Source organism: Parasteatoda tepidariorum, chromosome 9, assembly GCF_043381705.1.
Source record: "Parasteatoda tepidariorum isolate YZ-2023 chromosome 9, CAS_Ptep_4.0, whole genome shotgun sequence".
NCBI classification, from domain to species: domain Eukaryota; kingdom Metazoa; phylum Arthropoda; class Arachnida; order Araneae; family Theridiidae; genus Parasteatoda; species Parasteatoda tepidariorum.
The window spans coordinates 64,176,739-64,190,903 of record NC_092212.1 but is presented as its reverse complement, the minus strand read 5'-3'; the positions used below and the strand labels follow the sequence as shown (position 1 = coordinate 64,190,903).

At 31.2% G+C, this 14,165-nt stretch overlaps 1 protein-coding gene across 1 annotated transcript in view; it reads right to left on the bottom strand.

Annotated features, from left to right (window-relative positions):
* LOC122268410 (uncharacterized) overlaps positions 1-9,701 on the bottom strand; it is a gene marked incomplete in the record, with an annotated part of 13,461 nt that extends 3,760 nt beyond the window's left edge. The window contains 3 exon segments of the mRNA XM_043055120.2: positions 2,047-2,283; positions 4,872-5,173; positions 9,202-9,701. Coding sequence (XP_042911054.2) covers positions 2,047-2,283; positions 4,872-5,173; positions 9,202-9,272 — 610 coding nt within the window.
* Positions 9,702-14,165: the final 4,464 nt, after the last annotated feature.

Below are 14,165 nucleotides of genomic sequence, written 5' to 3'. Positions count from 1 at the left end.
AAAAAATGTTAAAACTCCGTTAAGCGGAGGGCAGCAAATTATATGACATCAAATTATCGAAAGCTATTCCGTCTTTCGCGCTCTTCCTTTTTATAAGATACAAAAACTTAAAATTGAAGTTGTAGTGCATGTTGTGCAAGTTAAAGTTAAATTATCTAAAAATCACGAGTTGAGACGAAAAATTGATTATGCGTTAAAAGTTACGGTTGAGAAACACAACAAACACGCGGAGATGAAAGATGCCGACGACCAGTGGAATTCTCAGAAAAAAAAGGGTGGAAACTTCTCGAAATAAAGGGGCTCTTTAAGGAGCTGGTAAGGAATTTTAGGGGGAGAATGTCCAAATTGCGCTACCGCTTAAGGGGCTAAAGAAAGATGATGAAAATAAAAGAATGTATTACAAAATTAAAAGAATTAGTATTATTGATTAAAAAAAAGGATATTTATAAATTAGGCTGTGACCTAATGTCACAGCATGTTTAAATGCAATTAAAGTTATTAAATCAAAACAATTTAAAATATAAATATTTAACATCCACCCTCCCCCCACAGTGGGCTGCGGTAAAATTATCAAACGTTGACTGGACAGCGGCAATAAAACGGTCAATAAACGGTTTGCTCTAGGCCTGATGAATAATTATAAAAATGGAGAAAAGTTTCCCCCTCTAGCTTTAACTCGCTACTCCATTTTTTCTTACAAGGATTTTATAAATATTAATTAAGCGCGTTAATTAAAAAAAAAAAAAATGTATCAGTTCTATAACCTAATTTTGCTCTAACCTTCTGTTAGAGCTTTCATGCATTCCTATGACCTAGTCTTACGAAATGTACCAGTTTATATATCCACTTACTTATTTCCTGAAAATTTAAAAAAATATTACAATTAGTGAGGTAACAATATTAAAGTAAATAAGGCTGTTTATCGAAACCTCTGCTGTCACATAAAATAATTTAACTTAGCGAATAATATGCTATTTATAAAACTGTTGTGAGTTTGTAACAGTTATTCACGACTGTTAGGTCAATTTTTGCCTACCTTCAGCAAGTGCCATCTTTGCTGATTCAGAAAATGTAAACCAATATGTAGAAAGGTCACAGTTTTTTTAAATGAGAAACGTTTCAGATCCAGTTAGCCAACATTTAACAAAAACTGTGTACTCCAACGTTACATTATCTGAGCTTATAAAACTTAGCAGACATTTAGAATTATGCACAGATTTTAATGATTTTCATATGGATGGAAAGATTTCGCGAAATTAACGATTTTTAAAATAGTTTAACATTAAAATGCAGTTACAGTTGTATATTTACGTTGCACTAAAGCTGCACAATGGGTTACACGCGACAGTCTGGGAAACATCCATGAGGATGATCCGAAGACATGCCATCACAATTTTGATCCTCTGCAGAGGGGATAGTTCCTCCGCTTTGGTAGCCCCACGACCTGCACGCGAAGTCAAGCACTTCATGGTAGAACGGTTTAATGCGTACCGATGCCTCACACCCTTAGTTCCTTTGCAAGCTGATCAAAATGGTCACCCAGCTGCTTACTGACCGCAACCAATGATGCTTGACTTCGGTGTTCTACTGAGAACCGTGTCTTTAAGATCAGTCCACTGTGGGACATCATATATCAGCTATTTATCATTTTTAAAGATCAGATAATTGGATACCTGAAAGTGACATCATCGTAAGTAAATCCTGGCATTCGCAGATTAGAAGCCAATCAGGCTCGACGGGCACGCGTGACGTCGCTTATAGGTATCCAATCAAATCTGATTTAAATCACATGGTAGACATAATCATTTCACTTCTTCTCGAATTGTAAGTATCCAATCCTTTTATGATTATAGGCGATCAAGCTTTCTCATTGAAGTATTTTTTATTTTTTTTAAAAAAAAATTTCCGACTAAGATAAAGACTAGATGTAGATCAGGTGAGGAAAAAAAATCTGAAACATCCTTTGAGAAAGCAATTAATGTTTGGTTTTAAATCTTCTAAATTAAAAAAAATAATAAATTTCATTGATATTTTTTTTTTACAAACCTTCTGCTGCTTTTCTAGCACGACTTTTTATTTTTCTGTTAATCCTTTGCAATGCGTCAACACGTTTTCTCATTCTCTTATTTTTCCCCATCAAATTCAGCATGTTTGCATAAGCCACTTGTTGTTTTGCAGCTGCAAACTTGAACATCCGTTTGGCTTTGTATGGATAGAACATATCCTCTAAGGTGAAATCTCCAAGGCGCCGCTTGTTTAGGATGGGAACGTCATCAGCACGTTCTAAATTTTAAGGGGAAAAAAAACAAGGAACATAAATTACCAGAGTGTTAATTAGTCATTAATACATTACAGTAGTGAACCATTGGTGCTTATTTCGGGAAAGTAGAATTCCTGTGTCTAAAACAGTTAGAAAGTTATGGAAATACAGGTATAGTGCGGCTTTCAGGAAAACTCCTCCAGTCACCTGTCCCGCGTCATGATGGTTACTATGGTTACGAGGAAAGGTCACTTCGAATAGGAGAGTGGGGTGAATAGTTTTGTTTTAAATTTAGCGTAGGTTGTCATGAGTAAACCAATCGACACTTTCTCTCCTTCATTTCACCCCCATTAAAAATGTGCTCTTGCTTGTTAACATAGCAGCAGACAGTCCCAGACTTTTAATCTGGAGGAGTTCTCCTCAAAGCCGCACTATAACAATCTGTTCTACACCAAAAAGATAGAAAACAAAAATTTTATCGTAGACCTAACATAGAGTCATTGACCAGGTAATTCGGAAACTCAAAATTACGGGTATTTAACCTTGCTTTAAAAATTCATTTTATTCAAAGCAATTATTATGCGTAAAATTTTTTAAATAACCACATATTTTTTGAAATCATTGGTTTTAAAAAATTATTGCAAAGCATTGTATTTCTACTCAGTTATTAACGCTATTATATGAGTAATAGACAGTTCCATTTTTGATAAACTGTTAATTTTTTAGCCAAGTACAAAATTTTGTTAATGAATTAAAAATAACACTAAATTTAAAGTTTTGAACCCGGTAATCAATATTACTTGATTAAAAAACGTAATTCACTTCAAAAATATTCAGATTTGATTTAACAGTCGACACGTTTCGAGCGCTCAGAAAATAAGCGCCCATTTTCAAGAGAGAGAATGAGAAGAAACAAAAATGACTTGAAATATAAAGTGTAAAGTTGCTAAAATGCAATCAATGACTTTAATACAGTTTGGAGTGTCATTAGGCTGGTAAAAAACAATACGTACTTTCATACAATTGACATAATTTTGACTAGAAGGCGAATGTAAGGAGAAACTTTGCCATGTCTAACTTGTCTCAACTTTTTAACTACATTAGATACAACGGCTATAGGAGAAAAGAAGAATAGCGACCCAACGATAATATAAATTAAAATACAGAAACGGAAAAAACCTTATAAATATTGTAATAGTTATAACAAATGTTTCTTTCATTAGGTCAGGTTAGTACTAAGAGTATACAGATTTATTATTTTTTTAATAATTTATTTTTGATTTTCTTTTTTTCTTTTTTTTTTTTTAGTGACCATAAGTTGATCAGCTTAAAAACGCCTCAAACTATAAACTGATTAGCGTCTCAGTACTAAAAAGACTAGTAAAAAAGTTCTTCTTTTCTTTTTTTTTAATTTTAAAAACTCCTTTTTTAACCCTTCTAATTAATAATTTTTTGAAAAGAGAAAGCTTTGTTAAAGATTCTCCGACAGATTTTTTTTTTTTTTTTAAATAATTGGAAAAGTAAAGGGATGAGTATTCGAATGTTTTTTTACAAACTATACTAACAGTTTTTTAGTTTTGTCGGGAAACTGGTCAACTTGTGGCATGTAGAGCTAATTTCGTTATAGCACGGTTAATCATACAATAATTAACAAAAATTACAAAAAATAGAGTACTTAAAACTTTCAAAGAATAGCTGACCTTAAAAACTAACATTTAAATTTTGCGTTCTAGAAACCAAATTCATGACGTGTTTAAAAGCTTTGCTATACCAATTATACATAAAGATGAAAGATAACTATGGAATGGTTTCGTAAAATCCGTATTTAACAGAAGGGATTGAATACCTGAAGAGGTTAAAGAATTAACCCTTCTTGGTCGTATGTCTATTCTCAGACCTTTTTTTCTTAAACCACTCCAGTCGTATGACTGCTCTTACTAATTACAGAAAAGAACTATATAATTCTTTCAACAATACTGTTCACTTAAGTTTATAGGCTTTAAAAATATACATAATTCAAAATTTTATTTCCAATATAGTGTTAAGAGGTCAGACGAACGTGTGGGATGACTATAAGCGAAAATTCCAATTATGCATTATTCTTTTCATTAAAATTTCCCAACTAAACTGATGGTGGATACTTACCCAATTATACATGCATAATAAAATACATGTATAAATACAAGGCCATCACCAAATCAGAATTAGAGAAATAAAGCGTGCGATATTTTAGAATTTCTATTGTTTTGTTTTTTCTGATTTAATTATACCAATTCAATTCTGAGGAGGCATGGTGGCTCAGGGGATAGAGCGCTCGTCTCCCAATGAGGTGAACCAGGTTCGAATCCCAGATGTGGCTGATTGATATGAATTCAGCTCACGGCTCACATCAACCACAGTGCTGTTCTAAAATATCCTTATGGGTAGACGGATCATCGGTAAGAATCCCCTTTGCCGTCCAGATAACCGTGAGAGGTTTTTGCGGGTTTTCTCCTCCTTGCAACGCAAATGCGGGTTAGTTCCATCGAAAAGTCCTTCACGAAGGCTAGTTTGTCCCAATGCTGTATAGATTTTGCTGTCTAAAATTATTCTATTTAATCGAGTGACGTACCTTTTTCAATCGTCACATTTTCATCTTTCTGTTCTTCTGTTACAGGCATGATCTCAGAGTTGGGGTTGGACACAGATTCAGGCTCTGGGGGGTCAAGTTTTTTGGACAAATGATCCGGCACAGAAAAGTCAAAAATCGTCGGGACGGCATCCTTCTTTAACCAAGTTCCGCCAAATTTTTCAGCATCAAAACAATCTGCGGTGAAATGCTTTGAACAAATTTTTGTATTTTGACTGACTTTAAAATTTTTTCTCCTTAATTGTTTTTCCCAGAGCCTTTTTCTTTTTTCATCTCTCGGGAAACTAGAAAAAAAAAACAATGCATTAACTTTGACTAAAAAAATCTATGTTTAATTATTGTTAAATACGTTTGTTAATTTATCGATGAGAATACTCTTCTGAGGTCACAAACGGAGAGCTCTGCTGTCAGTACCAAGTATGCGCATTATACAGGGTGTTTCGTAATCTCCGCTCTTAAAGCTACTTTTCGAAATGTCCGCCACGACATGAACTAACACTGTTTTACGAACACTACACTATTTTCATAATAGCTGTGAATTTTTCAACAGTTACTCATGGCTATTAAATCAGTTCTAACTTTTCTTTAGCCAGCACACTAAATGCTCATTCGGAAAATTACGCAAAACGTTAATTTAAAGACAATCTACAATTTTGTGAAAAGCATTTGTGAATTTTTTATCAGTTAAAAAGTTTAATATTTTCAATGACTTTCATCCAGCGAAAAAATCTCGCCAAATTGGTGACATTTAAAAAAGTTTAATACCATATAAAATATTTAAGTACTCACTTTTTTTGTTCGTGTTAAAGATCAGATAATTCTTTACGGATAGATAAAGTCAATATATAGACTATAGTTTAAAAATATAGCTTTGCCTCAAGTATAAGTAAACGGTGGCTTTTTTATTTTCCTTGGCGATAGAGCTTCTAAAAACACTTAATACACATTTTTAGAATCTTTGTCAAAAGTAAAAAAATTATATACATTAGCGACCTCAAACTAATATTTAATTGAATAAAAAAACGAAAACAATGTCCAATATTGACGATTCAAAATTGGAGAATTTTAAAATTAAAAACATGAAAACCAGATAGGTTTTGAATGAAATGAATGTAGGATTCAGTGATATGCAAATCTCGTCGAGGTTTTTAATAGTCGATTGTTACAATTTCCTCTAGCAATTAAACATGTTTCATTGTTTTCAATCTTGACTTCCTCGTTAATAATTCGCCAGGTTTTGACAACATTTCAGTTTTTTTTATCCTTTAAAAAACCCACTGAAACACTTATTTACGACCTGCATTTAGTATATATTTACTTCATTTAAGAAGATTCAAATATTATACATTAAAGGCCTTAAGTGTGGAACGTCCTCTTAAGGCAATTAAATTTATATTTTTCGTATGAGGATCAGGAGACAGAATAGTCCTACTCAGTGACGCATTTCAGGTTCGAATCCCGATCATTTTTCGTAAAAACTTTCCGATTTATGGCGAAATTCGATACGAGTAAAATTAACGTTAACAGTCCGAATTTTCAACCAATCCGCACATATTAACATTTTTAGGTAAACGAAATGCACGATAAACATTTTTAAAAAAATTGTCAATAAAAAATAACATTTGCCTTTGCCAACTGATTTTTCTTTCATTGCTTCCATAAACACAAGACACCTTTTTTCGTAGTATATTAACTTTAAAGACAACTGACACAAGAACGAAACGACCCTGTAAATAACACGGGAATGCGAGAATAAAGTTCCTGCGAGTCACGTGACTATTTCTTTGAAGTACATAAGTAAGGGGTAGAATTTTTTATTTATTCTTTATATGTCGTTTAGAGCAGAAAATTTTAAGTAATCTCTAAGATTCCTCTCTCCCTCTATTGTCCCTCTCATAGAGTTATCGATAGCATTTTGGCGAGATAGTATGCCGCCAAGGGAACAAATATAAGCTTTGCAGATATTTCCGCTAAAAATAGGTTAAATATTGAAACAAAATGATTAAACACCGTAAGTTAAAATTTCATAAAACAATCAAAACGAATGTTAAATGAAAACACACAAGGAATAATTTAAACTCCTTATTTAAATAGAAAAAGGGAATAAAAACAGTGCACTTACCTGTGAATTGTTACAGGACTACCCTTAAAAAACTTAGATTAGCAACCAACTGCACCATTTTTATATGGTGCAGATATAAAAATGTTGCAACCACTTTTGCACCATTTTTATATCTTAATTAAAAATACACTCAGTAATGTGGCAAACTACCACAATGTCGCAGTCAACGGCAAGTTTAGACTGAAGTCACATGACTTGATCTTGTCCACTCTCTTGGCGAAACATACCTTGCTGGCGGTCGCCAGTAAAAATTTCTCTTGTTTTTTGTTGTTTTGAGTGTTAGCCCAATTTTATTAGCGATTGTAAAAGATAAGTTTTTAAATCATAATACGTTATATTATACGCACTACTATTATTTTTACGTTTAATTGCGAAATCATAAAAAAGTCAAGATTTCGTTCAATATTAGTTAATTATTATGATCAAAAAATAATAATTGTGGAAATGAAGATTATTTTTTAGAGTCGGTAAAATATAAACATAAATTGAAATTGGTATTTTCTATTCATTATTTATGTTAAAACGCCCTACTTTCCTCATTCAAATTTAAACAACAAGAAAGAAATGAGGTATAATTAATTTCGAATTTTCAAAGATACCTTATGTCTGTTTCATATTATATTCTGGCAAGAGTTTAAAAAAATAAATACATTTTCACAGTTATTATTACTTCTTTTTAAATCTATAATTACTATTGAGAAAAAATAAATTTAAAATATTAAATATGAAAATTTGTAAAGATACAAATTACGTAGAACTAAAATAGCAACTTTCAGTTTTGCTCTTTGTCATTCTATTTAGTATTAAAAAACATTCATAAGGAAATATATCATGTACCTGTAGTGTAGTATGACTTATTTACACTTTACGGCATTATTTAAAATTTATATGAAATATTTTATTGATAATTAGAAAAATTAAATATTTCTTTATTTTCAAAAATTAAAATATAATACATATCATGATAGTCAAATTAATTATAAATTTTAACAAACACAGTCAGAAATTTAATTCTGGTTCATTAATATTTTTCCTAAATTATAAATAAATATTCTGTTTTTAAATTTTATGCGTTCACGAAATTTAATAAGAGATTATTTAAATTTTTAAACAAAATAAAACTATTAACGTATTTCGCATTTAAGGAAAACAAAAAAATTTAAAAAATTAATATTTTATTTTAAGTTTTTAACAATACTTAATGTTTGTTTAATATTCTGGAGAGTTGTATTATATATTTTCAGTTTTCATTTTTTGTAATCTATAATTTTCAATAAAAAATTTAATTAGATTTTGTAACAATACCTAGTACACTAAACTAAAATAATAAATGTTAGCTTTGTTATTTTTCTTTTTAGTCAAAAAAATATGTTACAAAATCCCATACTATGCGTCTAATGTTTAGCTTGTTAATAATTTTCGACATTATTTACAATTTATGTAAAATATTTTATTGATAATTAAAAAGAGAATTTAGTACATTAAACTAAAATAATAAATTTTAGCTTTGTTATTTTTCTTTTTAGCCAAAAAAATATGTTACAAACTCCCATACTATGCACCTGGTGTTTAGCTTGTTAATAATTTTCGACATTATTTACAATTTATATGAAATATTTTATTGATAATTAAAAAGAGACGTTATTTCCTTTATTATTTTCAAAATTAAAATACAATATATATAGTAATAATAAAATTGCTGCAGCTTCGACAAATAGTTAAAACTTATTAAACTATTTAATTTTTTAATCCAGAAAAAAATATATATATATACATTATAAATAAGTACAAATTAAAGTTTTTAGTTAAATTTACTCCAAAATTATTTTAAAAAATATTTCTTTTGTATATATATTTTATAAATAAACTATAAAGCGATTGGTTTATATAATTATGGTTATAAATAATATAATATAGTAAAAATAAAGAGCGACACAAAATATTGGCGTCAAAATAATGTGCCAAATCCAGCTCACGTGCTTCACCAAAAAAAGCAAACAAAAAGTTCTAAATTTTCATATCAATATGAATGAAAACGCGTACAAACGTTAAATACATTATAACTTATAAATTTAAGCAAAACTATGAAAAAATAGAAATTTTCAAGTTAATAATTTAATAACTTTATTCCATAACGGCGGGTGATATCATTAATTAATCGCCTAGAATGTATAGGAATAAAAATCATACTTGTGAAAAGTATAAGGTCCTCCTTTTAAGAATTTTTCTTTACATCCAAAGGCACAGCAATATACAACCATTTTTTATTGAGCTTTTTTGTTGTTCCAAGCCACAGATCTGCAATTCAACTCAGTTGAAAAAGACTGTTATGAGGTCTTGCTGGGGGAAAAATCGTCCTAGACTCACGTGACGTTTTTCGCTTCAGCGAGGGTTGGGAGATATCTAGCTTTACGCACGTCACGTGACAACAGTGCAATATTTGGCGTTGAAATGCGAGTTGTGGCGTACAAAAATTTCTCGCCAGTATTTTTTTCTGTTATTGCCGGTAGCAAATAAGGGCTGCGGAATCGACGAGTCGAAGAAAATTTCTCAGGAGTGGGACAAACTAGGATATAAACTGCTGCTTAAAAAAAGGTAAAGAAAGAAAATAAAAGATTTTAATCTTTGAACAATTATTTAGACCAGTGGTTACCATCCGGCCAGCGAAACTTTTTTTTGTGGCCCGCGAACTAAAATATATTAGTTGTCATTTTTATGCGGACAATTTTCGTGAAAATATGGGTTTAAAATACTTTTCTTTCGTTAAAAAAAAAAAAAAAAAAAAACCTAATTTCTTCGTTTCTCGGAAATTTAACATACCAACTGCGCAAAAAGATTTATTTCTCAAGTTTTGCATCCAAGAAAATATTCATTATTATTTGTAATTCAATAGTTTTGTACAACTTGTTAAAAATCTGATAGTAATATTTAATGTTCCTTCAAGCATTAAAGAGTCCTATATAAAATGTTGATAAAGTTGCGGCCCGTCATTTGACTGTTGTTTTTAATTGCGGCCCCGGCCTCATTTAAGTTGGAAACCCCTTATCTAGATAATTATTTATGATTATATAAAGAAAAATGCTACTCAAATGAATGCTGTGAAAATTATTGAAATTATTACGAATCACAAACTTAATTGCATTTGAACGTACACAGCTTTAATCAAACTATTGTATAGGAACACATATTTCACAATAGAAAAATCGATATTAAAAATAGATGAAATTACTAATAAGTTATCTTTTTTCAATTTATAAATAACAAAAGTAAAATTTAACTAAGTTAGGTTACTTGATTAAAAAAGTATGCGAAAGAATTTAAAATATAATTTTAATTTATTTAATAACTAGTGTTGAACAGCTGAGCCAAATCTGAGTTCACGACTATCAATATGCAAATCCGCAGCCATGTAATGTTATACCCAACACAGAGGACAAGGAAGCTCCTGTATCAAGTATTTAATATTTAATAACCGTCGTTGAACAGCTGACCCAATTTTTGGGTTTATGACTACTAATGTTCAACTTCGCAGCCTTGTAATTTTGAACCCAATCCAGAAGACAAGGGAACTGGATCAAGTATTGGGAGAAATTTACCTTCGTGGAGGACTTTTTGATGGAACTAATCCGCATTTGCGTTACATGGAGAGGAAGACCACGAGAACCTCCCACGATAGCCTGACAGCTCCGTCTACCACTGAGGATATTTCCCGTCAGCACTGTGGTCGGTGCAAGCCGGATGCGGAATTCGTATTGACAAGTCATCACCGAGATCGAACCCCGGTTCACCTCAACGGAAGGCGAACGCTCTATCCCCTGGGCCATCGAGACTCTGGATCAAGTATTTGGAAAAACTAGCTCTTTTGAAGAATTGTAACAAGCATTTGAGTTACGTAAAGAAGAAAATCTCCCACAGTTGGCCCGAAAGCAAGGAAATTCTAATCCATAATCCTTCAATCACTGAAGATATTTTATGCCAGCACTGTGGTCGGCGCGAGCAAGTAGCAGAATTCATATCAATCAGTCACCGCTGGGATACGAACCTGGGTCACCTTGTGGCGAATGCTCTATATCCTGAGTCTTTGCTCCGCAATTAATGCATCATTGTAAATTTCGTGCTCATAAATATTCACTAAACATTTTTTTAATGATCATAAGTCAGTCCAACCATGATCATTTAATGATCATGGTTGGACTGACCATAGCCCTAAAAATGAGATCGTTCCCTATGGCCCAGCAACTATGATGGCTCTGCTTGAAGTTGGAGCCATCGGTGGCTCCGGGGGCAGAGCACTCACCTTTAAATGAGGCGACCCAGATTCGAGTCCCCGTGATAGCTGGTCGATATGAATCCCGAATTAGACTTGCACCAACCACAATGCTGACATAGAATATCCTCAGTGGTTAAAAGTCCCCTTGTCGTCGAGATAACCCGTTTTCGTGGTTTCTTCACCATGTAACTACAAATGCGGGTTAGTTCCATCAAAAAATTATCCACAATGGCTAGTTTGTCGCAATTCCTGAACGAGGAGTTCTGGATTGGGTTCAAAATTATAAGGCTACGGAGTTGAATATTGATCAGTCGTAAACTAAAAAATCGATCGACTATTTTTAATATTTTGTACAAATACATATTTTTAAAATTTATACTTTAACTGTTACGTTATAACACAAAATTTGTACTTTAACTGTTAAGTTATAACACAAAATTTATACTTTAACTGTCATGTTATAACACAAAATTTATACTTTAACTGTTATGTTATAACACAAAATTTATACTTCAACTGTTATGTTATAACACAAAATTTGTACCTTAACTGTTATGTTATTACACAAAATTTATACTTTAACTGTTATGTTATAACACGAAATTTATACTTTAACTGTTATGTTATAACACAAAATTTGCACCTTAACTGTTATGTTATAACACGAAATTTATACTTTAACTGTTATGTTATAACACAAAATTTGCACCTTAACTGTTATGTTATAACACAAAATTTATACTTTAACTGTTATGTTGTAACACGAAATTTATACTTTAACTGTTATGTTATAGCACAAAATTTGCACTTTAACTGTTATGTTATAGCACAAAAAAGTAATCTTAAATAACGAGCCTTATTAAATCGTATATAATAAAACAGAAACGCATAATTTGAAATTAGCAATTTTTTAATAACAATATTTTGGATAAATTATTTGGATATTCGTAAAAATTATTAATAAATAAAATATTCGTTATGCCGTTCTAAAATTTTGCAGAACATGTAGAAAATGGGATAAGAAATAATTTAAGCTAAAAAAAAAATTCGATATTTTGGTCCACTATTGTCAAAATTCGGATACTTTGTCTTTTTAAATAATATAATCAAATTATTTTTATTAGTTTAAATAAAATGAAACAATCAAATGCACAAAAAAGCAATTAAACAAGGTTTACTTAACGATCAGCAGCTAATTTGCGAAAATTAAATATAAATTATTGAAAGGGCTTTTAACATTTTCGTTCTAGTTCAGTCGCTGAAATAAAAATTAAAATTATTTAAAAAAAAAAAAGAATTAACTATACAACAACTAATTACTTTCCGCACAAAGGTAGAGTGAATAGTAGGAATGCTAAGATCACAGCTGACGTCCTTTGTGACATCATAGCTTAGTTATGACGTCACAAAGTTAATGTGACGTCACATGTGTTAGTTTTGTAAACAGAGGTAGGAAAAGTACCTCTTGAGGGACATGTTTGACGTCAGAGGGGGTAAAAGAGGAAGATTCTTTCTCCAACAAATCTCTCTCCCAAACTCCCCCTCTTCACAAGAAAATAAAAAAAAATCAGGATTCCACTTTATTTCAATCCCAATTATAACACAATTTTGTTTTCCAGAAATTCAATTCATAATGGAATCTAAAAATCATGATAAACTAAATGCATTTTTGTTTAAATTTTAAACTAATTTTAATTTCAAACTGAATTTGTGCATAAACAGATCTTATGATTTTCGAATTTTAATTTTAACAAATTTTAAATTCGTTTTATTTTTAAACTGAATTCGTGCATAAACAGATCTTATGATTTTCGAATCATACGTATTTGTTCACTTAGGTGATTCAATGAGCTTAAAATAAATTTCAAATGAGATTTAAAGTAGATTAACAGCTTGAAATTAAAATTAAGAGAAATAAAATTCGAAAGGGAGTTGATTTTTTAGAAAAAGAGAGCCCATTGGAATAAACCATTACGAAGTAAAATAATAAGTTATAAAATAAACATTATATGATCTAAATACACTGTTGTAAGAAATTAAGATAATTTGCAGACTTGGTCGATTATCTCTAGAACTACTGGATCGATTTTAATGAAATTTGATATGTATATACGTGAATTCGCGATAACTCGAATCTGATAGGACTGACGAAAAACTTCGACATATCGGAAGTTCGACTTACCGTTAGTTTCGGTTTTGGACTTTCAAAATATTGTCGGATTATTTAAGTAATGCTTATTAATTACAAATCTCTCTGCGCTTCTTTCAGAAACCCACACTTCCGGAAACAGTTTCGTATTGTCGTTTTTTTACATCATTATTCCAAGCACTGGAAAGTAGTCTCATGGCTTCAAGTACTTCAACTTTGAAAGAAATATTGCTTTCAATATCGCTTATCATTTTTCTGACAAGCCTTTTACGATAAGACTGTTTGAAGCACTTTATGATACCCTGGTCCATCAGTTGCAACTTTGCTGCTGTGTTTGGCGGGAGAAACTGCAAGTTTACTGCTTTCAAATTAGGTAGATCACTATGCGCTGTGCATTTATCCATAAAGAGTATCACTTTTCTTTTTTTAGCGAAGAATTTCCGATCCAATTTTCTTACATAGTCTTCAAATAAAATTGATGTCATCCAGAACTTTTTGTTAGACTTGTAATCCAAAGGATATGTTTTTCATTCTTGAAACATCGGGGATTTCGGTATTTTCCGATAACAAGTAAGGGCAATTTCTTTGTCCCAGACGCATTTCCTTCAACTAGGACAGTCAAACGTTCCTTGCCCATTTTACCCCCTGAGCAGTTTTCATCCTTAAACATCATAGTCTTATTTGGAAGACATTTAAAAAATAAACCCATTTCATCAATATTGAAAACATCATTTT